General features: G+C 45.1%; 1 protein-coding gene across 1 annotated transcript in view; it reads left to right on the forward strand.

The window, feature by feature from the left end:
• Positions 1-308: 308 nt before the first annotated feature.
• Positions 309-27,845, forward strand: part of ntn2 (netrin 2) — a 31,437-nt gene continuing 3,900 nt past the window's right edge. Inside the window, exons 1-4 of the mRNA XM_030078723.1 lie at positions 309-1,359; positions 15,279-15,467; positions 22,546-22,695; positions 25,459-25,512. Coding sequence (XP_029934583.1) covers positions 309-1,359; positions 15,279-15,467; positions 22,546-22,695; positions 25,459-25,512 — 1,444 coding nt within the window. The remainder of the gene's footprint in view (positions 1,360-15,278; positions 15,468-22,545; positions 22,696-25,458; positions 25,513-27,845) is intronic.

Raw genomic sequence — 27,845 nt, forward strand, 5'->3', positions numbered from 1 at the left:
GTCACTGAGCTCAGACACTGACCTTCCATTGGCTCAGCACATAAGCACACACACACACACACACACACACACACACACACACACACACACACACACACACACACACACACACACATACACACACACACACATACACACACACACATACACACAGACATACACGCTTACACATCCGCACATACATACACACATCCACACACACACACACACACACACACACACACACACATTTGTTCTGATATACACACATATACACTCACACATAGAGAAACACAGACACACATTTGCCCACGAGCTCTCTGAGCAGGATGAGGGAACCCTGGAGGTGCCTGCTGGGCCTGTGCCTCCTGGTGTGCTCAGCCTCCGCCCACAGCGCCACCAATCCCTTCGCAGGGCAGCAGACCCCTCCGGACCCTTGCTATGACGACACAGGTGCTGCCCGCCGCTGCATCCCTGAGTTCATCAACGCTGCCTTCGGCAAGGAAGTGACGGTGTCGAGCGTCTGCGGTCGGCCGCCGTCCCGTTCCTGCAGTGTGGTGGAGCGAGGTGACGATCGGCCTTCTGTGCGCACGTGCCACATCTGTGATGCAGCCGACCCCCGCCGTGCCCACCCCGCCTCCTACCTCACTGATCTAAACTCAGCCCACAACCTCACATGCTGGCAGTCAGAGAACTTGCACGCCTCACCACATAACGTGACGCTCACCCTGTCATTGGGGAAAAAGTTTGAGATCACCTATGTCAGTTTGCAGTTCTGCTCACCGCGACCCGAGTCCCTGGCGATATATAAGAGCATGGACTATGGCAAGACCTGGATGCCCTACCAGTTCTACTCCTCACAATGCCGGCGAATGTACAACCGGCCCAACAAGGCAGCTATCACCAAGCAGAATGAACAGGAGGCACTATGCACAGACGGCCACACTGACCTCTACCCACTTTCTGGAGGCCTCATCGCTTTCAGCACGCTGGACGGACGTCCCTCTGGCAAGGACTTCGACAACAGCCCTGTCCTCCAGGACTGGGTGACTGTCACTGACATCCGTGTGGTCTTCAGCAGGCCCCAGCTGCCCCGAGAACTGGGACTGGGGGCCGGAAGCAACAGCGGGGGGAGGGATGATGACCCCATGGCAGTGTCATCGACGCTGCCAGCCTATTTCTACGCAGTGGGGGACTTCCAGGTGGGCGGGAGGTGTAAATGCAATGGGCATGCCTCACGCTGCCTGAAAGACAAGGAAGGCAAACTGGTGTGCGACTGCAAGCACAACACAGAGGGACCTGAATGTGACCGCTGCAAGCCCTTCCATTATGACCGACCATGGCAGAGGGCCAGCGCACGTGAAGCCAATGAGTGTCTACGTAAGTCTTTCCCTCCCTCTGTCATTGTTTATTTGCTTTAATCTTGTTGCTCCTAGTGTGCTGTGAAATAGTCTTCACTGTACTTTCAGTAACGGCTGCTGCATTTCAGTCATTTCTGAGAACGTCACCTTTTTACCACAGCACATTTTCTAAAAGGAGACCAGAAAATGACGGCTCCGTAGCTTTAATGTGTCTGGTATTTGTCTCTAGTATTGCATCATAAATCATTACTCAAAGTTGTTTGGAACATTTAGTCTCACAGAGATGAATGCCGGCGTCTTTATTTTTTGTTTGGCACAATCAGCTTATTATAGCAATATCATTCAGCGGTCTTCACATTGTCTCAGCGGTCACCATGAAAAGAGCATGCAAAATGTCATGTGACCAAGAGGCAAGTTCATTCTGTTGAAACTCCTCTGATCATGCCACCCTCTCCCTCTTTTGCTTGCTTCCTTGCTCCATTCCCTCTCCCCTCCTTATGAATGAAGGAGGTATTCTCTCCCTGTGACAAGCTCTTCAATGCATCTCAGAATTCCTAATGAGGGAATGTGCGTGAGACAGGGGATTGAGCCCTGTTGCACACCCATCAGTGAAGTGAGACAGATTCAACACAAACACTTAGCTCTCAGCTCAGAAAGTCTCCTAATAATTGGAAATATGTCGCAATACAGATGGATGTGTGATATTGTAATCCAGATTGTAGTGAATAGCAGAGAGAGAGAGAGAGAGAGAGAGAGAGAGAGAAAGAGAGAGAAAGAGAGAGAGAGGGAGAGGGGGAGACTTTGATGTCCCATGTCTGACTGCCATAAGAATAAATGTGAATGTTGCCAGGATAAACCGGATGACTTTATATTTATACAGCTGAAGAATTGTCAAGGTTTTGGTAGCATATAGGGGTTGTGCCGGCAAACTTGGCAACCGTTCTCAAAACACATGCCCGTCCCTGCCCCACATTTCCCATCAGACCTTAAGAGCAAAGCTTCTATTTACTGTTCCTCAATATTGCAACAGGCCTCTTGCACTCAACAAAATCATGTTTTCTGGACTTGTGTATGAAAAAAAACCCTCTCCCTCATGAACAAGTCTAAACAGTGGATGACAACAGCTCGAGTCATTGGCACACTGCTGTGGCTAAGTCATCCAAGAATGTTATTTGGCAGTGATTGCCTTTACCTCGAGACATGCACAGAAAAAAAGTAATCCAGACATGCTCTGAAAGCTTGCCAAGTAAAATTACAGCAATTTCTTTGACTTTTTATTAATGTAAAGGGATTAGCTTTGTACTGGATTAGGCCTGTTGTATGATAAATTGAGCATAAATTTCTGATGTAATATTTAGCCCTTATATCAGTTTCAGGATTGTGTAAAGATTTTAGAAATATGACAGCAGCAATATGACCAAAGTAAAATGACAGCATGTGTTTTTAACAGTTTCATTGGTGGAGAATTTTTTCAGTGTTTCTGTGTTAGTTTAAATGGACATAGGCGGAACCTAATTCAGGTCAATTTTGCCTGTCATAAAAATTTGTTAGCGTAGGAAAATAAAACCATATTAGAAGCCACTGTCCTCTTCTTAACCTTTACCCGTAACAAAATAAAATTACAGGCCGAGAGAAAAAAGCGTGAGTAGAACATTGAAAAACAGTGTATATTTTTCTAACATGTTGTAATTGCCCAGTGAGCTGGCCTGAAATCATATTCAGCATTGAACAGTGCCAGATCTGTTTAAGGGGGACAGAGAGTGACGGAGCCAGAAGAGCAAAGCTATTCAAGCACTGGGCTGGCCAGCGAACGGCTCCGTTTCAGCCCTCCCTCACTGTGTCCTCTGAAACCCCTCCACCCCATCACTACCTTACATTGCTTCTCTCATCTCCCCTCGACCCCTCCCCTCTGCCCCCACACAAACACACTTAGCCCCTTCCACAACAATATCCTGTAAATCCCTCAGTGTTTTCTTTCTCTTATTTCTGCACGCTCCCCCTTTGCCTTGTCCCGTAGCTGTTTCCAAAATGTTCCACCCGCTTCCTGGAGATCTCTTCTCAGTGGGATTGATATGTCACTTCCATCCATTACTCCTGGACTAAACAGCGCGCCTCCACCAGCCAATTCTGATGACCTAATCCCATTGCTGATACAGGGCAGTTAAAACCTATTGCATGTTGCACGCTATACCTGATCACACATCCGGACACGCCAAAAGTCAGTCCCAGTCGTCCCCAGTTCCACATTCCAAAAGCCTCTTTATAGCTTACTGAGGTATTTCTTCATCATAGAGCGGGTTCCAAAATATTCTCAGCATAGCAGGAGAGCCTTTTAAAAGGTTCCCAAGTGGATATTGAAGCCCATTCTTAAAATGTTCCCTCCCTTTGTTGGTTTCTCAGCTGGCTTTTCTTTTTGGCACAGTGTAAAAAACAAAGGCAGTGGGCTGCACTACGAGCCCTGAGGGATGCCACTGTGGCAGCTCTGCCTGAAGTGCAGCTGAGGTGTAAGTGTTTAGACTGGGCAAGTGTGTGAGAGTGGCAAGTTACAGAGCTGAGGAGTCCCTTTGGTGTCACAAGAGCTTTCCTTTAGGCCCCTGGGCGTTTGGGTTGGAGGGAGTGTCTGAGGGGCCCAGGCTGAGGTCATGATCCTTTGTGGGGTGATGACAAGGCTAAGCTGACGGGGACTTGGTTTGTCAGTAATGAGGAATTCAGAAGGATGGCAAAATAGGTGAGTAAATGTAGAGCCCAATCAATTGCTGCCTTCCACCCTTATTTGAAAGTTAACAATTACTATGCTGTAATGAACTGTATCGCATAACCCCTGTGAGACAACATTTTACCTTTACAAATATTTCAAATAAATCAGATGTGTTCATTCAGGAAGAAATGATGTGCCTCGAGGCCTATATTCCTCCACATTAAACATTATTGCTTAGTTGGATTAAAAGATTACTTTCCTCTCAATTTCCCAATCTTGACTTGAGTCTTAAGCACAGCAGTGCACACTGAGTAAGCTGTCTCTTACGGGCCTGTTTGATTGTTCATGGGTCTTGCTAATGTTTGACATGCGCCTCACTAAGATTACTGTCTGGGCTCTTGGCAAGCTCACGCACCATCTCCAGACACAAGCCATGCACACACACGCCCATCTGCTGCCTTCCTCGCTATGAATCCTGCCTGAAGACATTGGTTTACAAATCCCTGCTCTAGTAGTCAGAGACTGCAGCCTCGTAAAGGAACACGTCTGTTTGTGTTGAGGGAGACATGATGGAAAAAGCTGTGATTTATCTGCTGAGAGTTTCAGCCAGAGGAGAGAATGAGGGAACAGATGGATAAGAGTTGTTTGGTTATGGGTAGTGATGGAGTATTAGCTTTTTTGTTGGCATAATTGATGCCATAATGTAGATACTTTTATGTTGACTTAAAATTGTGAGTCAGTATATCATGCCTTAATAGAGTCTGCCAAAGTCATTATATAAGATGAAGAGGCCTCTTACAGAGTCAGTGGCAATGTGACATTCTGACTAGATGACAATTTATGGTGGTGTAGCAGCTCTCTACTCTTGGCTGTCTCACTTGCCATCTTGGCCCTGTTTTGGCAGTTGCACCAAGCTGCTCTATTCTCCAGCCCTTCCTTTCTCTCATTTGGGCCCAGCCTGCAGGAAGTCCAGAGTACCGCTCTGGGACACTATGAGCCCAGGGCCAGACACCATCCATCGCTAATGGACCAGCTGTGCCAGCTCTGCTCCCAGTGTTGCACCAAGCACACCAGTTTCCGTTCATAGCATTACACACAGAGGTCATGAGAAGGTTATATGAACGGCCACTTGGGCTGTTTTCGTCAGAAATGCAGGTGAACCGGGGTTAGTAATAGTGCTGGGTGGATCTGCTCTGGTGAAGCATTCGGGTGTGGTGTAGGAAAATTGACATATTGAGTCCAGTGGGGAATGAGAGGTATGGCAGATCAAGTGGCCATTTATTTTGCGTTTTGTTTCTTTTCAAGAAAGGGAGTTCCCTTTGAAATCAAATCATTCGCACATTCAGCCATTCATTGTAGACTCCCATCATACATCAATCCATGTCATCAACCAAAGGAAATTCCTACAAATGCTTCAAAGATTTCTTACGTAATAAATGTTATTAAATAGTGTCTCCATTCTAACTAAGCCCTGTTCGAATTAGGTGGTGGCTTGTACCGAGGAAGAAGACGAATCAGAGCACAGACAGATTTTGAAGTTTTGAGCCGTGTTGCCAGCCTGTCCAAATCTTATGTGAGGGCCGGTTTTGGTGGGTTCAGCCTCTGTTTTTTGGAAAATATTAGTTGGAATTAAAGGGACATTGACAGATGGGTTTCTTGGGGAGAGCAGTGCAATCTAACAGAGGTGTGTGTGTGGTGTGTGTGTGTGTGTGTGTGTGTGTCAGAGGAAGAGGCCAGCTAGGAACACACGCTTAGGAACAGGGCTCGGACTAAGCCCTCAGATCTGAACAGAGCTGTGGAAACTCTGAAGACCACAGGGGCTCAAACTCTCTCTTTCTATTTCTCTTTCTTTCTTTTCTCTCTCTCTCGCTGTCTCTCTCCCTCTGTCTCTCTCTCTCTCCCTCTCTCAGAGTCCCTCTCTGACAAGGGGCAGATGGTTATGTGATGCTGATTAGAATTTCAAAACAGCGCTCCATCCTTTCACAGCGTTTTTTCCCTCCACGTCTCCTGGCAAGGGCAAGCAGAGGTCAGGCCTATGTTCCAGTCGCGCAACAGATTCATCAAGACACTTTTTAGGGCTGCTGATCGAGAAATGACCTCATTCTTACTCTCTCTCACACACACCCCACACATGAAACTAGGCTCAAGTTGCGAGGTTCCATGATTTAGACAACTTGAGCAACAACACAATTTATAGTTCTTCAATCAAACACTTGGAAAGCAGCAGGATGCGTGTGCTGTTGTTCCAGCTCTGCACCAGCACTCCGTGTAAAATAATTACTTTGCATCAGCTTGGTTCGTTTTTCGTGATTGGGTAGAACAAAGTCAAACTCAGCTGACAGCCATAGATATTTTTCACGTTGAGCCCTGATATTTCAGCCCAGCAGGACACAGCACAGCAGCCTCATGTTGTCCACCTTGGTCAGGTGAAATTCCTGTACCCGGCCCTAGAGGGCAACGTGATGTGAATCTCAGCCAGATGTCAAATACAGACTGAATTTGAAAAAAGCCAGGGCCGTGTTGTTGTTATTACATGTATGTGCCATGTTCCTGCCTTTGCTAAGTGACTTAAAGACCCACACCCCCTCACCCATCCACCTACGCCGCTTGTCGCTGGAGGCTAGCAGGGAACCGGCACTTCAATTACTTACAGCGTGACACCCAAATGAGCAGGAGAGGTGGGATGGGGGGTTGGAGTGCAGGAGGGCGTTATAAGAGAGAGAGAGAGAGGGAGGAGGGTAGCATTAAAAAAAAAAAAGAAAGAAAACCTCCTGTGCTTTCAAATAATTACATGGGCGAGGAATGTTGTTCTAAAATCAGCAGTCCTATGAAATGATGCCTTTGGGGTTGTTAGCGTGAGATGGAGGGGCTAAGGCACGCCGAGGTCGACAAGCGCAAAGTGTGTTTGTGTGTGTGTGTGTGTGTGTGTGTGTGTGTTTGTGTGTCAAGAGAGCTTTCACATATCTGGCTAAGACAACGAGCAACACTGTGTTCTTTGGTTAGATTGATTTGTAGCTTTGCACTGTTTTTATTCCCTCTGTCAGTATTGCAACTTTGGTCCTTGGCCAATCCACAAAAGGATTCAATCGACCGATGAGGGATTGATGCGTTTCTTGTTCTGTGAAGCCACCCATAAAGCTTTCCTGGCAAGTAGGGGACATGATGAAACAATGTTTAGGACAGCAAAGTGTCAAATAACAGCATTAATGTCAGCTGGGTTAAGATGTTGGATCCTGAGGAAATGCTCTGTGAAAGCCTGCGGCCAAGTGTGTGTGTGTGTGTGTGTGTGTGTGTGTGTGTGTGTGTGTGTGTGTGTGTGTTTGTGTATGCACGTGCATCTCCATGCATTCGTACATGTCTTAGAGCCACATGTAATCTAGCAGTGCAATTTGAGATGCAGCTTTTCATCCGGGTGCCAAAGCAAACTGCTGCAGCTACAGTGTGCCTGCCCGCCTGCTCTCCCAGACCCCCATCGACTCTCTCCCACAGATGGTAGCAATCACCAACCAAGGTGCCCATCACTGCCGGTGTTCTCTCCCTCTTTCTCTCCTAGTGTAATTGATTCTTGTCAAAGTCGCTGACCTCCGCCGGTGTCAGATTTAGTCGCTGCTGGGAAGTTTTACTGTGTGCTGCCTCTTCTTTTACTTGATATATTTATCCTTTTTGCTGAGGTTGGGTTTTGCCCCTGTTATTGAATGCCTTGCATTTTGGTAACACTTTGACTCTCTTTATGCTGTTAAAAGCCTCTGTGCTCTTTTGCCTTTTAGAACGTTTCTGAGAAAATACGGTATGCGGTTTTGGGAAGCCAGACAGTGTTGCTGGTGGCAGAAAGATCCAGAAGTTGTGTGGAGGAAAACTCAGCAGCTTCTGGACAGCGTCTCCACAATCTGTCTGTCAGTTTTTGAATAGTGCAATCATTATTTTTCTACTGTCTTTGAATTTGTGAAGCTGCGTTTTTGCTGTCTGTGGATGACAGACTGTCTTGCTGATCAGTTAGGTTCATGCTGCCTAAAATCATGTGGAGTGTATGGATGGAGTGTGTTTGTGCACGCATGGAAGCATATGAGTGTTTCGCCAGCATCCTGTAGTTGCTGTCTGTTACAGTCTGTGAACACACGGGTCTGGTGTGAATAGTACAAAGAAATGTGGAGCAGAATCTTCATCCCTCTGCCTCTCCTTATGGACCAGCTCCACTGGGAGCAGCCAACCCACTTCTGCTCATCTTTCCACAGCTCCAAACATCACCTTTGCAGTCCCAAAGCAGACAAAGAAGTTCATCAATCCAAAGGGATGCAGTTAAAAGAGAATAGGAGAAAAAGGGAAACTTACATCTCAGCCAGTTGTTTTTCAAGCATGCCATATGTAATGACATCTTTTTTTACTTGTTTCTGTTTGTTAAATTCAAACTTCACGGTGCCAAACCCAGATGTTGTCCCAGCAAAGCCCCGAATAAGAAAACATGGATGTGACAATGTTTGTAAAGTACATTTACAGTTTGTAAAGTTTGTAAAGTACATTTACAGTTTGTAAAGTGACATTTTTGAGGGCCTGTTCTCATGCAGAGAATTCCATCGCTTCTCAAACATAGCAAACACTCAGCTTGGGCACAGTGAAGTTATGAAACAGGAAAACCAAATTAAAGCTTAATGTTTACTGTTAAGGATTATCTAGCTCAGACAATTTCAAGTCTTTGGAAGTTGTTTTTCATGCCGCACAAAAACACATGACAACACATGGCTTCTTCTGATGGGAGGAGAACGAGCCCTGAGTTCTCCAACTATGCTGACATAAACATAAACTTAAAAACATCTTTAGCACTAAACTGGAGTATGCTGAGCAGGTTGACTCCCTCTGGATGTTGGCATATTGGTATCTCACTGTTCCTGTGACTTCCACAAGTAACATGATACCCTCTGGCAGTGTAACACTGTCTGCCTGTTATCAGCTTTTATTAAACAAGTTCATTTTTCACATTCTCACACCACAGTTGGTCTCCTTATTCTGCAACTTGTACATAATCAGATAGCAAGGGAAGTTGTAAGGTGACCTTATAATGTCATCTCTTAAATGTTTTAATAATAATCAGCAGCATTTAACTTATTTTTTTTAATTTTTTAATTTTTTTTTGTATTTTAGCCATTCTGAGTTGGACTGAAATGGATGGATGATTGAAAAAAAATCGATGGATGAAACTGATTTACAGCTAAATAACATATTAATAACCTATTGCATATGCTGTGAGATGTGTCTTAAAAAGCAAACTCTCAGACTCAGGAAGTAACAGAAACAACCTCCTTTGTGAATGCAAATTTGAATGAAAATCTGCTTATTGAAAACAACTGGCAGTGCTGACTTTTCATACATTCACATGTCATTACAAACCTGCATCACATATGTTATGTGATATATGATGGCTTTAAAATGATGAGTGGTCATTAGCAAACATACCATATGAGCGCTTGGTTTCCCTTAACCGCCTCTACCCTCATCTGTGGCCACAGCGGTGATTTTACACAGTATGTTCCATCTGTCACTCTCTATTTCTACACCAACCCAGGCATCACATTGCATCCCCGGGAGTCGACATCATGGTTCTTTATGCCAAATGTCATAGCAGAGACAAAAGTAATTTTTTTTTTTTTTAACCTCATATTTTAACCCAGTCGCCACTGTAATTCGATTGTGCGTCTGCAAGTCTTCTGCCGGCCTTCAGGACCGCTGGTTATTTCCTCTGGAAAAAGAGCAAGAGAGTGACAGTGAAGGGGGGTACAGAGATAACAATGTTTAGATGTGGGGGAGTGAAGTGGACCAGAGAGAGGGAACAGAGCTAAGGACTCAACTCTGCACTGACACCAGGGCCCCCCCCCCCAACCTGGCAACCCTCCAGCCTAATCTCGTTAAAATCTTCCCCTGCCCGATGCCATCCAGGGAGAGAAAGGAGGAGGAAGGGATGGACATGGAAGAGAGAGAGGGAGAGATAACTAGTGAATGTATGTGAGAGAATAGCGGGGATGGGGGGGGCGGGGGGGTCAGTGAAAGTGAGAGGAACAAGGGAGGGAGAGTGAAAAAGAGAGGGGCCAAGCACAGTGGAGGAGTGGGAGAGGAATTAAGGGGACTCTCTCTGTTCAAAAGTACTCCCAAGGGCTTGCTCTTAAGCCCACGGCGTGAGGCTAACCACAGAAACCAGCGGAGGGAGGGTGAGGGAGTGCAGGGCTGAGACGTGCTGTCAGAGCTATGAGAAGGATATGTGAAGGTGTGTGTGTGTGTGTGTCTGTGTGTGTGCATGTCTAAGAGAGAAAGAGGCCTACAGTGGCTTTGATAAAACAGTAGGAACTGCTAGGCTGCATATATAGTAGCATGTTTCATCTATTCTAAAGCATGCAGTAAAGCTGCAGTCTGCTGTAGTTTCCAGTTAGAGCCCCTAAATCTTTTTCTCAGCTTCTTGTCCACAGCTCATTAGACTGCATGGACCCACTGGTGTTTACATCTGTTTGATTCTCACTCGTGATTTTTTTTAGTGTACTTTGTTACCCGATGGTTGTCATTTGTGTAAGTTTGCTTGTTCTTCATGCAGCAGTGTCTGGTGTGTGTGTGTGTGTGTGTGCTTGTCTACGCTGTACACTGCCTTGGCTCTAATGAGGAGCTAATTAACCGGGTGTTCCCCTCGGTGCCCTGAGCAGGTGGCTGGAGCAGCCAGGCGGAACTCAGCCCAAACACACACACTCATACACACATACACACCATACACACCACACACAGAATGGCAGGGGCCCACATAACAGAGCCTGTTTGGCCAGGCGGAGGGCACCCAGGGGGGCTGCAGCAGGTCTGGACTGAGGCCTGGGCCAAGAGGGGAAAGGTGGTGGTGGGAGAGCGGCCCTCCAATTTTCAAGGACCAATTTTAGCCATGGGATTTGGGTTTTGCACAGGCATCCAAAATCAATTGGCTGTGCTTACTGGCTTGGCTTAGGTCGAGCTGAAGGAAAAATGAGGTTAGATTTATCCCTGACATATGGAGGGGAATGGAGAGGCAGTGCACTCCATGAACACAGTTGCATTTTATTTGTGGAGCGCAGCCTTTATGGGGCAATTTGTCATAGCACGCTTGACAGACCAGTCTGTGAGCACGTTGACTTGTTGAGACACCTGCTATGTCAGCCAAAAATAGAGCGGCGTGATGCTTTCCTTCGGACATTTCACATTATATGAAATATTCACTTATTTCCTCCTCCTTTTTTTTTGGAGAAAGCACAGGGTGGATCACAAACTGGGTGCGTGCATGTAAACTTCTTGAGGAGGATGTCAGCTGAGAGCACAACACTCAGAGCAGGCATCCACCCAACATTTGCATGAGCCACCGTTGAATTTGACAAAAAAAAAACACAACACAACTGGTATTGTATTTTCCCACCGCAAAAAATCTCCATCTTAACAAGTCATTTATTCTCATAATCAGTGTTAAAAATCTTGCTTTTCTTAAAACACGTGGAAAACAAGGAGATTTTTACAGTGTGGCAGTGTGTTTGTTCCTTCTCTCCCTCAGCCCCCTCTGCATTTTTGTCTCAGCATCCCTCTTTTTGACGAGCCTCCAGACTTTTATTTGTTATTTGAGCTCCACAACATTGGAAATCAGGTTTGCGCGCCCTTTATTTATAAAGACCCAGCATTCACCCTGATATCACAGTTTCCTTTACTGATATACTTCATACCAAGTGACTCCATTCCCTGGCAAAAGGCATCTGTTTTTTTTTTTTTCCTCCAACAGATAACAATTAGTGAGTGTTTTTGCAGAGCACTAGTGAGGCTTTGATGTGTTAATGAATTGAAAAATGGCCCTCAACAGTGTTCAGTTATACCCGCTGAGCCTAATTTGGGTGGGTGGTGGGGTGGAGCGGGGATAGGGGTTAGGGGAAGTGGGGTGTAGTTGTGCGTGTGCGCAAGCACTTCAAAACAAACCCATAAACATTCCATGATCCTTTGGCAGCTGCAGCTTGGAGGTGAAGTTAACTGCACATAATGCACACACACACACACGCTCACACGCTCACACGCACACACACACGCTCAGAAACACTACTTGAGGCCACTTGCTCCAAACGTCTCTGTCATTCCCTTTTCCTCACATGCTTTCATTCCTTATCTCACTTTCTCTGCTGTCCTGTACTCATGTTCATTCATCTTTCCTATCAGAAACACTAATTCTCTCATTTACTGCAAAAAATCTCCACCTAAACATGTCATTTAGTCTCATATTTAGTGTTAAGATCTTGTTTTTCCTAAAATAATAAATATTAAATAATATTAAATAATAATAATGAAAAAATATAATAATTGTTTCCAGAATTTTCTTGACTCAAGTGTCTTGATACTAGTGGGCTGATCTGCCTTATTTTGCATTGTTTCAGCATATTTATATATGTAGCATTATCTCTTCCCACTGGGAGATTTTTTAGAATCTTGTTTTACAAAAAACAGGATTTTAAGTTGAATAAGAGACTAAATGGTTTATTAAGACAGGTATTTATTTATTTATTTTGCAGTGGCCTTCTCATCCTCTCTGTCTGCAACAGTGGAAAGGTCAAGCTGTTGTTAAAGCAATTCCCAGCCATCCTTGCTACACATGCTAAATCATTTAGAGGTCACATCGTGGCACTCTCTAGACATTCTCCACACTTGAACATATCCTTTCTTACTTAAGACTTTGTTGGACGATCTTGTTGCAGACCAGTAAGTCGAGAAGATGCCATGAGAGGGCCCTTGGTATTTCATCTGGGGCGAAAAAAATGATCCATGGCTTTCATGTTCTGCTACAAGGTGTTAATGGACACAAGTGCTCACAGCTGTGTGTGTGTTTGAGACGTTTGATCATAATCACAGACCCCCGCTTCAGTCTCGCCCCAACAGCCCAGCCACTCACTGGAGCTGGTGTGTTCTTTGTCACATTCCCCTCAGAAGAAGTTGGACAGGCTGTTTAGGTGTTCACATGCACACACACAGACATACACACTGGCTGCAGCCACAGCAACACTCAAGTACGAGCGCATACGCACACATGCACACACAGGATGAACCATTTATTCAGACAGTGTGTGACCAATTAGGTATATCTGTTTTTTTGGGTTTTTTTTTTTTACAGCAGGGATAAGTCATATCACTCCTTTAAGACCACACTAAAGATAAAAGGCTTTGAACTTGCTCTGTTTGTAAAACCCCGCCTGTATCCCACACCACTATGTCATCTATATAAAGGCAAAAACATCTCCTTTGGACCTGCATCAAAGGTCAAAGGTCAAATCTTGTCTTGAAGTCACCAATCCTTGCGCACCAAAGAGCACACCAATGAAATCCAGCGGAGTCCCTATAGAAATGACAGCACTCCGATGGGGATTCGGACCCATAACAGTATTTCATTAGCTGCAGAATTCCATACAAATTGGGCCACATAATAACCAGATGGAATTGGGAAACAGTCTGGGAATGTGCTCCCCCCTTTTTTTCCGGGGCCTGTAACCAGGGAAAATCGTGCCTCTTTCCCAACTTGGTGCCAGGCTTCCCTTTCAGCATAAATGGAGCTGCAGAGTTCCAGCTAATATTATGCACTCCTCTCATATTACTTTTTTATTATTGACTTGCCCTTGACGTTTGTCGTTCAAGTGGTTCCTCCTCTGTGAAGGAGCCATCACCGTGCTATTAAAGGTAATTGTTTGATCAGTTGCAAAAAGCTCAGATTCGATACGGTGCAGGTCATTGAGCTGCATGTAATTGCAGAACTGACCTTGACTGTAGCAAAGAAGTGAGTGTAGAACCGTATAGTTTCCCCACAATGCTCAAAACATGTGTTGGCATACAGACACAAACACACACTCACACACACACACACACCTACACACACACACATACACACATGCACGATGAGTGTAAGAGAGAGCAACTTGTGTGAAACAGTATTTTCAAATACTTTTCCTGGTTTCCAGGAACTGTGATTGGGATGGATGAGGTTTGCCACATCCATCTCCTTCTCTCTCTCTCTCTCTCTCTCTCTCTCTCTCTCTCTCTCTCACTCCCTACCTCTTTCACACACACACACACACACACACACACACACACACAGTCCTCCTGGTCCCTCAGCCAGTCTGTCTTTACTTATTCATCATTGTTGTGGCTTATTTTACTATAAACTTCCATTGATAGTGAAGTCTATTTTCTCGTAACACCCTCCCAGCAGATTACAGATAATTAATATCACCTTCTGTTGTGATCCTCTAATAATCCTCCGTTACCATAACTGTTGACATTCTCGGTCACGTGGCCTTGCTGTTGTTTACTAGTTTATCAGCGGATAACTTTGAACTGGTACCAGGCTCCGTAACAGTCGTCTTTGAACTCGTGGCCAAGTTTTAGGTCCACGGTCTGATTCTGATTTAACCAGGAGAGGGGACTGGATGAAACTCTGCTACAAAAACAAGTGGGGCAGGTTTCCCATTAGAGCTCTCAAACACAAACCCCACATGCAGAATAAATGAGTAATGAGAGAACGTGGAGTTTATCAGTACATATGAACATCGGTGAAATGGGGTTTATGGAGGAATCAGTGGAAAGACTTCAGGAGTCTTGTGAGCATGGTTGATGGCTCATGCAGTCAGCCCATTGCAAAAGAGGCATTAGGGAACCAGCTGGTCTTAAATTTAGGCTCGGAAAGAGCGCCTAGAGATATAGGTTAACTTCACACGTCACATATATTCTGGCTTGCCTCATTTAGAAGACGGCTAGCTCAAGCCTATTCCTTTATCTGAACATGGCTCGCTTTTAATAGATTTTATGAGTCTGTACTCATCAGTGATTCATGAAATTAATGCCTGTCTTCCCAGTGATTAATAACTAATGGGCCGAATTCATTAATTATGAAATGGAGAAAATGAGCTCTGCAAATATCACATATGATTGATGAGTACTTGAATAGCAGCCAAGTACACAGCTGCAGTGTGAATTATAAACCGCTATTGCACCGCCTTGCTGGAAAATTTCTCCAGTTCTCTTATAGTATATTAATGCCCGGTGTCATACCCGCTGCTGCAGTACATTCTCCATATGATAATCTAGGCTATAACATGACTCAACCTCTTCATCGTATTTGTATTGTAGATAAGAGAGTTTGTGAATTTCATGCTCTTCTCCTTTTTTGATGCTATCACACATCAGTCAAACAACTGATCATGTTCTCACTCCTCTTCCCTGTGTAGCGTGTAACTGCAATCTCCATGCCCGCCGATGCCGTTTCAACATGGAGCTGTACAAGCTGTCGGGCAGGAAGAGTGGAGGAGTCTGTATGAACTGCCGCCACAACACAGCGGGCCGACACTGCCACTACTGTAAGGAAGGCTTTTACAGAGACATGGCCAGGCCCATCACGCACCGACGAGCCTGCAAAGGTAAAATCCCTGGAAAAATCACACCCAAAATACAAAAAAAAAAGATATTTCCCCACGTACTCCAAGTCCAGTCCATCCAAACAATCCATCCTGATAGTTTCTGGGGGATTCGTCAAGGTTTCCAGTCTGCCTGTCTTCAAGGAGTGTGAATTCAGAGCGGATAGATACAGTTTGCTGTTGTTTGACAGGAAATAGGGCTCGCTGATTATGGTTTTGCTGTTTACCCATGTCACTGTCACTGGGAAGATCTGTTGGTGTGAAATTTCCACTTACAGCTTTTTATAGATTGAGTTCCTCAAAGAATACCCATCTAGCTTCATTGTATTGGGGTGCCAAGAGACAGGAGAGATCGCAGCAGACTGGAAACCTGGAAACTGGAAACCTCGCCAAATCACAGAAATTATCTGGATGGACAGATTGCACAAGGAGTAATCAGGAAATATATTTTTTGTATTTTGGGTGAGCTGTGACATTCTTCCTCAGGGTCTATGACATCTGTTCCCTTGAGTTTTCTGTTTATGAAGTTTGAGTTTCTGTAGGTGTCGCTCTTTTCTTTGTCTGTTCAGTCACGTTTATTACTCATGATAACTTCCCGGTCCTTCTTCTGTGAGTTCCAAAGAAACCACTGTTGCTGCTGCTGGAAACATAAAACGCATTATTTTGTGTGCACCAGAGGAATTTTTTTTTTTTCTGGGAAAGACCTACCAGATACCGGATGTTGAACAGCAGTTGCAGATGTTTTCATGAGCAGGGCTCATTCTTGGGTTCTATCAGGCAACGACAGAGAGTTACAAAGTGGAAACTTATTTACATGGAAATGTCATGGATTGTTACTGAAGCTCTGTGGCCGTGTTCATGTCATGTTTATTTGACACTATGGTATTTAAAATGCTTTAAAATGTTTGCAGATTGCTTTGTACTGGTTCATGTGAATTTGCAAACCAATGCTATTATAAATATTATAACCCTGTTAATACATTTGTAAACATAAAGCCAATTTTGTCTTTCTTAAAGAAAGGATAAAAACTTATGATTGGAAACAGACATGGTCATGGTAACACTCAAGAAACAAATATCTGCATTTTCACCATAGCGGTATCTTAACAGAGAGAAACTAATTGATGCTATGCCTAAAGCTTTTCTGGCAGCCCCTCTTAATGTTTCCCCACACCACAAACCACATAATATTATCACTTGACCAAGGCATTTCTCATGGAAAAATGTATTTTGCCCCTGGAATGTTTCACATTTGCAGTGAATATTTTTCAGCATGATAATATACTAGAGGCATTTTTCACATGTAGCTGGACTCATTGCAAGAACAACACCAGCTTCCTATCCTTGTTGCTCAGGGAAATGTTCAAATCAATAGCAGAGGTGAGGTGTTTTTTTAATCCCGTTGATTCTAATTAAGGTAAAGGATCACTTCCAGAGAATTCCAAACAATGGCAATAGTGAAAACTGCCAAGGCTCATAGCCGTGAAGAGCCTTTGGTTCAAACTTCATGGAGAGAATCTCCCACTGGCTTCCACTCAGTTTTCCTTTTGCAGGCAACCCAAGATGTAATTGTACACCAGTAGGCTCGCAGTGGCATGATATCATGCTGCTGTATGTTAGTTGTGCTGAGATGCAGAACCATTCATCATATAATAGCAAAAAGTCCACTGTGACTTGGTCGCATAACTGAAAACTTAGTCACTTGGCTAAATGATTGACCAGGCAGAATATCTGAACTGTTAAAACACTGAAATACTGAAGGCTGCCACAATGCTAACATGTGCCCCTTTTCTGCCAAAAGTTGCCAGAGTTCCTGTGTTTTTTTCTTTTAAGAGGGTTTTAGAGTTGAAGAAAGCTGTTGTCATGTTCATGAATTTTATATACGTATGTGTTGATTTGATGCTGTATTTGGTTTTGGAAAAGAAATACATGGGGGTCAAAGTTGTTATTGAGGTTGCTAGAAAAGCAAGAGCTAAAAAGTTTTTTGTAAAGTAATGGAGATCAACTGTGACATAGTATGTAATCACAAACAGAGACAAATAATGTATTTTTCTCGCAGTTATTAGGCAAAAACAATCTCTTGATAGAAAAAAAATTAAAAATCTTGTATGTGAGCACTCAATCTTGTTTTTAAAAATGGCAGTAATGAAATTTGCACAGCACTTGTTTCATACATATCTAAAACCCTGATAAATGCAGTTATCAGGAGTTTTACCTCAGTGTCAGGGACTCTTTTAGGGTCCAGAAACTCAAACCTCAGGACAAAAAGGAGGACTGATTCCTCTTGTGGAAACAGGGGTGAAGGCGCCGAGTTCCTCAAAAGAGTTGCCCTGTACAGCTCCTGTTGTCGAAAAGGGGTAAAGGACAATGTTAAAAATGTTTGCCCCCTGTATCAAATGTTTCCCTCATCTCCCATGATGCCTGGAAGTGCTTCATTCACTATAGTATTCATCAAACGCCAGTGATCAGGTGCTAAAAAGTTTATCACAGTTCCTGTCAAAGGCCCCAGGTGTGACGGAAATGAAAGTTCCCATTCACATAGCCTTTAATTTGGGCAGCTGGCACTGTGATTGATTAGAACTATCCCACAACCTCTAAGGACCTGTCTCTTTCCCTTGCTTTCCCCCTTCACTCACTCTCTCCGTCTTCTTCTTTTCTTGAGTCCATTCTTTGTAACCATCATCTTCACCTCCTTAAACTCCCTCACTTTCTGAAGATTGACTCATCTCACCGTGCCACACAGGGCTTTTAAGACCCGTCTCTTTCTCTGAGGTCTTAGATTTTCTTTTTTTTTTTTTTCCAATTGGCCTGTGTCCGCCTTCAGTTCATCATCCTCCCCATCTTCACACGGTGCGATTGTATATCTCTGTGTCCATGTGTCAGGGTCAGGATAAGGGTCGGAGGTGCAGTATGGCTGAAGGGGGTGAGTGTCACGTCTGAAGTGGAGTTACGACAATAAAATACAGGTGTTTTCTAAAGGAGAGGCAGCAGCAGGGAGGGCTGGGGGCAATAGCAGCTATAAGAGCAGGAATAGGCCATGTCTGTTTCCAATCAGACCCGCTCTGTAGACTGGTGTCTATACACAATCTGAGGAGTATATGAGAAGTATTCACCCCCTACCCACCCGATCCCCGCCCCCAACCCCCCCACCATCTACCTCCCACATACACCATACACACACGCATACACAGCCTTCCTTATTTAGTACCAAGGTCCCGGCTCAAAGGGAGCTCTGCAGGGTTCCAATGCTCCGGTACACAAACCCAGGCAGCAGCCTCTGCCACTCTCCACGAGCCCTTTACGGTGTCACAAGCATTAAAACAGTCAGCAAAATTAAAGAAACTCGCCGATCACCACAGGCACAGTCAGCACATGGCCCAGCCACAGTATATGAGGCCTTCAATATACAGGGTTTTTTATGTGAGTCCAAGTGTCTGTTGTGCCGCTGGTATGCATTGGCCACAAGGAACATCGATAAAAGACATTGAAATTGAGGCCATAGTGCACGTCAAGCAGCACCGGCCAACATAAACCACACCGGCTGCATGTCTCAGATGTTCACAGCTTCTGAAGTAGGAGATGCAGATCTTGGGTGTCAGAAAACGCAGACAAAAAGAGTGTTTCACAATCTAATCCTTTAGGTGATGTTCAATTCATAAGTGAATAATATATCAAGTAGCCCAAAGCGGTGTAAAAACATCACTAAAGGGGGAACACCACTGCCGTTTAACCAGTATTTATGTGAACATGAACACCTTCCTCCCAAAGTTAGAAGCCAGAAAATCAAGAGTTTAATCTGTGATGTCACCGAGATGTACAGCCTAGGGCCCGTCCTTTGACAGCTTCAGCCTCTCAGCTTTTACACACTGTATTTGACAGCGGTAATAGCTCTTAAATGGAAAAAATGCTAATGTCCCCTGAAAAAGAATTGGTTTTGAATCGTGAAGATTGCGCACTTATAGAGCAACACTAATCAGTTAAAGTGAACAAACGCCTGTCAAAAGACTACAAATCCCAGGGCAGCGCCTGTCCCGTCTGCAGTCACACAGGCTTGAAAAGTCATCAACATCTGAAGACATTTTTACTGCTTCTTAACTGGCCCAAGCCCCTGCACATAAAACTTCAGAAAGCCAATTCGAGGAGGAGAGCAGGGGGTGGAGATTGACACCCCTTCACCTCCCCACCTCTCCCCAGCCCATTCAGATCTGGCAGTCGTTAGTTGTTTACTGAACAATGTGGACATTGGCAGTAAACTCTGATGTCTTAACAACCTCATGTTTGTTTTGAATGGAAGCGAGAACCTCTAACATTACTCTCATCTCGTCCAAACTGACTGTGATCGCAGACACGCCGCCTGTTGTTAAATAAGCACTTTGGCTCAAAAGTTTACATAGGATTGACTGATGACTTAATGCCAGTTGCCCATGTTGTTCATTGATCAGGCTAACAATGGATTAACCACCAAACAATGGCGTTCCTCCTGCTGTGCCATGTCCAAGGCAGGCATGACAGACCGACACCAGACTTCTACCAGACAGATCGAGTAACAGGGGAGGTCAGTTTTGCCTCTTTATCCTCAGTGTTCAAACACAGTGTGCTTTGATATGGACATATTTCCACAGGCAAGAATAAAGCTCTGCACAAATCTCTATTGGATTAAGGCTGAAAAAATGCCTAGAATAATGTTTCAGTTATTCTCAAATATATAGTCCTGATTCATGAGTTTGAGAGGTTTATGCCTCTTTGAGATTTATAAATTTTACTCTTTGCAATATGAGAGACTGACTATGATATAAGATCACAGGCAATGATTTTTCTTCTATGATGTATGGCTATGAGTCCCATACCACTGTTTTAGTGCTGTAATCAGCTGGGTTTCATTAACACGTCTAAGGCACAAGATCTAGGAATGCCAGAAATTCCCAAATGGGCCGTGGACTCTGAAGCACCTGGAAACAGGGACAGGGGCTGAGGCTATGGCTGATGAATGGAGGTTTGGCTTGTTTGGGGGGGGGTGATGATATAGGTCACATGGTTGGCACGGAGTGACAGGAACAAAGTAATACCTGATGCCTTGTTGACTTGACCCATGACCTTCACACCAGCTATACATCATACTCTGCTATATGCAGACATATAACGCTGCCAGAGTTCTTACCCAATGTCATCAAAGCTTGAGTTTCCTGAGTGAGCCAGTGTGCATCAGGTGGTGGGGATTTTGCATGGATGCTGAGGCATCAGATTTACGTTTGCATGCGCGACTTCAAACAGAGCTTAGCCACTTTGACACCTGTGGACCTGTCCGTCTTGTTGGGAAAGGCAACTGAGTTTGTGAAGATCAGAGCTGCAGACCAGCCCTCCCTGTCCCGCCGCCAAGCACACATGGTGTCTCTTGGGTTAGTTTCAGTCGACCCCCACCGCTCACCACCTATCTTTTAACCGCTCCCGTCACTCAGTCAACAGGTGGCAAGCTCCTCAGACTCTCCATAGTTGTGGTAGCAAAAACACAGCCGGCATAAGCAAAAACATTCATAGTTTGGCCAAGTGTTGGGAAGAAACCGTGGCATGTTAGCAGCTGCACATCTCTGGCAAGCCCTATCGCAAACTGTTGGGTTACAGGGTTTTTCCCCTTTGTGTAATTTTGGCCTTTCATGTCGTATCTTGATAAACTTGGACAATTACAGCTATCGCGTTACAGGCCAGTAACACTACGTTTGCTTTAGTAATTTTGCAATAGCATGTGCTTGTTTTCCAAATAATTAATGAAATGAAACTATGTAGAAAAGGGAGTGTGTTCCCCTGATGTTTGGTGGCTAGCCAGGTTTTTTCATCCAGGTGCCAGTGAATAAGAAAAGAAAGGACCATTTTTCTTCAATAAATTTGGGCATCACTCTAAGGAGACTAGCTGGCACTGTGTTCACTCCAGACAGAGAATGAAAAATTTGAGCCAGTGAGTGAAATCATTCCATTACACTCTTTAAGACCGTACAAGAGGATGTTAAAGTTGTGCGTTTGGTTTTGTGTGTCAGCAAATGACATGTTTGTCTAGTCGGACCGCTGTGAAATGTTAAGTGTGTGTTTATTACTCAAAGAACACGTCTGTTTTCCTACAGGAGGTGGAGAGAGGTGGAGTGACCACAGTTTGGTTACATTCGCTGTTGTTTATGCTGATGAGCACAGCAGAGACTCTTCTCCTCTCTTCTCTTTTCTCTTCTCTTTCCCTCTCCTCTCTTCTTTTCTCTTCTCTTCTCCTCTCTTCTCTTCTGTCCTCTCCTCTCCTCTCCTAAAATGCGTCAGACCAACAGGCCAGGCCTCGTATTTAACAGCTCTTAAAACAGAGAAAAGCCCTACATTGCTTAAGGTGGCTCGGATAAATTGCCTAGAACCAGCAAAACTCATAAACCTCTCGGCGGAGCGAGGTGACCCGAGCCTTGCTTGTTGCTGTTGGCATTTGCTGTGCATCGGCTGAATTTTCGGGAAGTGATGAAACAGCAGAGCATGTGTCATACAAGGCACCAGCCTCAACGCAGCACTTAGGAGACCGGACACAAGCAGAGGGCAGAGGAAGGCACAGCGTCCTTTTCTAGGTCTCCTGACAGTCATGCATTATACATAATACCACCCATCCTCTCGCTTTACTTCAGTCAGCCTTTCTGTCGGTTTTCCTGTCACCTGTTGTCTTCTTGTGAATATGAATACACACTCTCTACCTATGCCACGTCCTCAAAACTAACAGCGACCGGGGAATCCAGAGTGCCAGAGGCAGGCAGGAGAAGAGGCTGCTTTACTCTGATAGTCTGACATCCTGAGCTGAACACTTAGTCCTGATTCATATCTGCTGACTGAGGCTCCTTGCCTGCTGGTCAATGACAGAAGATCACAACATTTCACTCCTTGCACTGCCTAGACTCTGTAGAATTTCAGTTGTGTCATCTTGGCAGCAAATTTTTATGAGCGGTTCAACTGGAGGGGAATTAACATCTAATATATTTGCTTTCCCTCTCCTCTGCTTCCCTCCTCATCACAATCCCTTTCCCTTTCCTCCCTCCCTCATTTACACCTCTCCCCACCCCCATCCCAGCCTGTGACTGCCACCCGGTGGGTGCAGCAGGCAAGACATGCAACCAGACCACGGGCCAGTGCCCCTGCAAGGACGGAGTCACGGGCATCACCTGCAACCGCTGTGCCAAGGGCTACCAGCAGAGTCGCTCACCTGTGGCACCATGTATCAGTAAGTGATGCTCACACACACACACACACACACACACACACGCACACTGTGTACAAACTCTCACTGGATAGCGGATTGATACCTCACACTGCTCCATTTCTTCAGCCTGGTAATGGAATCGCCAGTACATGTGTTTCTGTGTAAGAGGCTGGGCAGTGTGTGTTGCTCTGGAAGCCATTGTCCTGCTTTTGCCATCAGGGACCAAAACAGAAGATACACTTACACAAATAAGCACACACTCAGTCGGGGCCACTAATGCAACTACCAGTGCTAATGTGTGTTTTTTCACCAGCGTCTGACAGCAAGGGTTGGTTTGTATCCATGTTGACTTGCACGAGGAGGATAGACAGTAACACTGCGCTGCCAGCTGATCTGGCTCACTTTCATTCGAGTGGTGAAACCATCTGGTTGGGCACACTCCAGCCAGACTGTCATCTGAAGTCACCAAACAGTTGGACCAATCAGAGTCCTCTGAGGAACTCAAACCAGGACATAGTTTAAGTAATGGCAACTGTCAGAAGCTACAGAAAGAAAGAAAAAAAAAAGAAAACAGGGCAACAACACAGATTTTCCTGACAAAGATTGGCAAAAAATGACATTTGTTTTGCTTACCAGACTTAGATCTATTTGTCAGTTTTGATTATAAATGTAGTGATGATTTCTCAGACAGTAGCCAAAAACTTTCAAACCAGGATGTAACCCCTTGACTTGACTGTTGTTGTTGTTCAACTTGATCTACACTATAAGATGTCGGACAGGATGTGTGTGTGTATGTGTTCTAGTTGATGTGTAGTGTGTGTCGACAACATCGTCTTATTGATTTTGTGTGATAGGGGTATTTGTGTGTGTTTGTGTATGCCTGTCTGTGTTTGCGTGTGCGGGTTGGTTATGAAATATGCCAGTGGCCCGGCACATGCAGACATGTGGAACAGAGGGCAGCTTTCCACCACACTGTGTGCCAGGCGGTACGGGCACGCATCGGCACACTCTCTCACACACTCGCCAAGACAGCCTCCACCAAAGCGAACCATGCCACGCCACCCGGTGCCGTGCTGGGCCCTGCCACGCCGTGTCACACAGTGCCATGTTGTTTCTCTCACATGCAGCTCCGGAGCAGATGGCGAAGGGGCAAGGAGGAGAAAACAACTGTGGTCATGGATGGCAGACCCCGCTTGTTTGAGCACCACTGAACCATCCAATGAGAACAAGGAGGGCAGTCTGTGTGTATGCGTGTGTTTAAGCATGGGTGTTTGCTCATGGCACATGCACACATTTGGGTCCATCACGAGTCGCGTCAGTGAAATCTGCGTTTGTCAATAAGGCCTCTGCTAGTCCCTGAGTGGGCATCTCGCCACCCAGTGAGGCCCTGCTGGCCCCCAAGACACAAAACAAGGCCATTTAAGCAGCCAATTAGTATGATGGCAGCCGCCCTCATCTGAATTTCCCTTTTATCATCTCCCTGTCTTCACAAGATGTGGCCACGAGGGCATAAGGCCTCAGAGTGGCTTCTAGCAGCTGCTCCCGCCTTGACCAAGCTCAGCGCCCTTGTTTGTTTTTGTTGGCGGGGGTGTCCATAATTTCAGAAAGAGACAACCGCCGCTTGTGCCTCAAAACAGCTTTCCAAAAAAACCCCCCTCAGCCCCACCACCCCCCCATCTCCCATTAACTTGGTTCAAACCCTCAACCTCGAACTCCAATCAAAAGCAGATTCTCTGAGCGGACGCTAAGCCGGCGTTCCAGTAAGTCTATTTACGGTAAAAGTAGAGGGCCCGTTGTTAGCATTAGCATTTGTATTGGAAAGTTGCATACGATTAGCAGAGAAATCCTGGAGGAATTCCACAAGCGAGAGGCACTCTTTGGTTTAGCCAGCGGGCACGGCGAGGGAGGGCTGCATCTGTCTCAAGACGCTCCAACCAAAATTGCCCCCTTGCCATCTGCCCATCTGTCTGTACATACTTGCATAGAGATTACACAACAGTGTTAACCCAAGCGTCTGGTAGGGGAGGACACCATGAAGAAAAGCATTAATCTAGTGCGTCCACCTTTCCATTTTATTTCAGTGTACCACAAAGAATCAGCTACACCCATGTTCTTAGACCTATTAAGTGTGCAGACTTCTGATTACAGTGCTTTATCCAAACATTAAGGTTTGCATAATGCAACCAACACAACACCACAGTTAGATAATGTTTAGTCCCCCTCCTCTTCCTAGCCTCCATTATTTCTTCCCCTCATACTCCATCCAGTTAATCCCAGAGCATAAAAGTGACACTCAAACCATCGCATTAATCCGTGGAATGCAATGGTTTATTTGAGCCTGTCTTCCCTCTCACCACCTCTAAGTATTGCTGTCAGTCTGCTGTGTTTGTCTAGCATGTGTGCATGTGTTTTTGTGTGCATAGCTGACATATGTCACAATCCAAACTTTACTGTAAGACAACACTGGTATTTTCCCCTCATTGGCCCATCTTGGTGAGAGGTGCATTCACTCCTACCCCTCCTTTTTCCTTACTGGTTTAGCTTACACTTCATATTTTGTTGTGCTTGTATCAATATATTCAGCATTTGTCTTCACAGCCTTCCCATGCCCATGTTTTGAAATTGATTTCGATGAATTCAGACATAATGGATTTGTCTGGCCACTCGTGCATTTAGCAGGCACGCAGCCAAATGACTTACAGTGAGTTTCACCACGTCTTCACTGAAGGTATGGATATAAATTGTGCCAGTAACATTATTTTGTATTTCTTGTGTGTGTTTCAGAAATCCCCGTGGTCAACCCCACAGCTGTGGTGAGCAGCACAGAGGAACCGGCAGGTTAGTGCAAACTATGAAGACCTCGCCCATAACTACCATGAGGAACAAAAACAATTTTTGGGCTGGGTTTTTAAGATGTGGGATAAATATTAATGGAGGGTGGGTCTCCCATTTGATGTGCTGCAAAGCGAATGAGTGTTTTGGAGCCGGCAGAATTTTTCCATTGTCTTAAAAACCTGTGTTTTTGGCATGGGCTTCCTACCAGTGGCCGTGAGTTAGAGGGGCCTCACTGTGCTCACAGTATAGCTTCGGCTTAAACCCACGGCCGGTGGGCACGCAGCAGAGGTGATTAGTTGCAGTTCAGCTGGGAGACTTACAGTGAGGGGGAGAGTTTTAGGCGTGAAAAGAGTGTTGGCAGCTGACTGGGGGGAATGATTTTAGATTTGTTCCTTCTCTCTCTCCAATTTAGGCTCCGGTCAGTTACCCTACTCTTATTTCTCATTCAGTTCCCGTTTGATTTGAGTGGCGGTGTTGATTTGGAAATGTTGATTCATTAGTGGGTTTATAGCATATATCAGCACCTACCTCACAAATCATACCTCCCACTTTGCAAACGGCACCTCACGTCAGTATTCTGAACACGTTTTTTTTTTTTTTTTTTTTTTTTTTTTTGACAAAGACTTAATTCTGTTTTGAAAGCTCAGGGTAAAAGGCTCTTTTGGACGACAACTTGCATGGGTGGAGATGTCTGTAAGGGTATGCGATGATGACAGCCAATACTAACATCGAAAGCACAAGAAAATTGTCAAGATAAAGACTAGGTTTTGCAAGTAGTCTGTCAGCATAACCACTGAAAAGCCATCCACACAACCTAATGCTATAAAATAAACGAAATAAGTGATAGTGCAGGCTAATCAGTATGTCACATTTGCCACTCTTTTCCTCATTAAAGGTTTTCCCTTTTCTCTCGCATCATTTGGTCACTTGGGCCTTTTTTGTAAAAAAAGAAAAAAAAGGAAGAAAGAAAGGGAAAACTCAGTCTAGCCCTTTTTTTGCGTTTACTTCCCTGGGAAAATGTTGCGGAGTCTGAGAAACACAAGCGTTGTTTATCGCCAATTCACCTCGGGCACTACCAAACACACCAGAGCATTTCCCCCATCATTCTCCTCACTAAACTGCCATAGAACCAACTTCGCCATCCGAAACCTAAAGGCCCAAAATGTTTTTTTGTGCGAGGGGCGGTGGATGCAATTTGTCCTTGTCATGGCGCAGTGAAAGGGGCTGCAGGGAACAAGGGCAACCGGAGTCCTGGAGGCAATTGTGCTCGTTTTCAGCGCGCCGGTCTTCTGGGTCAATGGCCGATTCACCGAGAGCTTTTCCAGGTGAACGGCCAGCAGTAAGTGACTCTTCATGGGAAAACACACATTGGCCCCCAGCCAGCATTTCACCACTGATACCTCTAGGCTAGCCACTGTATACTGCACATGCACACACACACACACACACGCACACACACACTTTAAATGACAGCGATCTAATGGAATCCATACACTTACATCACATACAAATGCACGCATGTCACACATGCATGCACACTTAAACGATAACGATCTGAAAATGAAACCACACGCTCGCTCGCTCATAATGAAAAAGGCCTTTCACATGCCCTCTATGATATTTAACATCAAATTTAAACCCAGTGAATGATGTACAGAACATTAAACACACACAAATCCATCCACACGCACACCTCTGCACCCTTCCACATCCACACCTACACTCAGGGTTTTTTTAACCTCCTCCTGTCACGGGGTTATTGGAAGCTGCTGTCTTTTCTCTCTCTCTCTCTCTCTCTCACTCTCTCTCTCCCTCTGTCTCTCTCTCTCACTCACTCTTGCTCTGTCTCTCCTGTTCCCTCTCTCTCTCTTGCTAATAAAATCTCCGGCACTCTGATATACAGCCAAGCCTCCTGGACATTTTTACGGGCTCCTCGGCCCCCTGCTCCTTCCTCCTCCTGCCCTCCTTCCATTGCTCCATCCGTCCTTCTCCGAAAAACGAGCGACGCAACACCCTCGCTCTCATGCAACTCAGAAAGCGGAATTTCTCTCTCACACAGCTTTTTTTTCTTTTTGTCTAATTGGGCCAATTCGTGTACAGCAATCACTTTTATTTGGTTTGCTTTGGAAACGGGTACGACTGAATGATTTTCCTTTTGAAGGCAACAAGAGGCTTGACCACAGATACCAGCCGAGTTACCAGCTTGTGGTTTTTCAATTTCATGCCTCTGACAGTCCAAGAGGGTGTCATGGTTGGCTTTCCGTGTGTCCCTTCAACATGCAAGAGGAAAATGACCTCTGTGGTATTACTGTACATTGAGAATATGTCAGATCATC

The sequence above is a fragment of the Myripristis murdjan genome, chromosome 19 (genome assembly GCF_902150065.1).
Source record: "Myripristis murdjan chromosome 19, fMyrMur1.1, whole genome shotgun sequence".
NCBI lineage: Eukaryota > Metazoa > Chordata > Actinopteri > Holocentriformes > Holocentridae > Myripristis > Myripristis murdjan.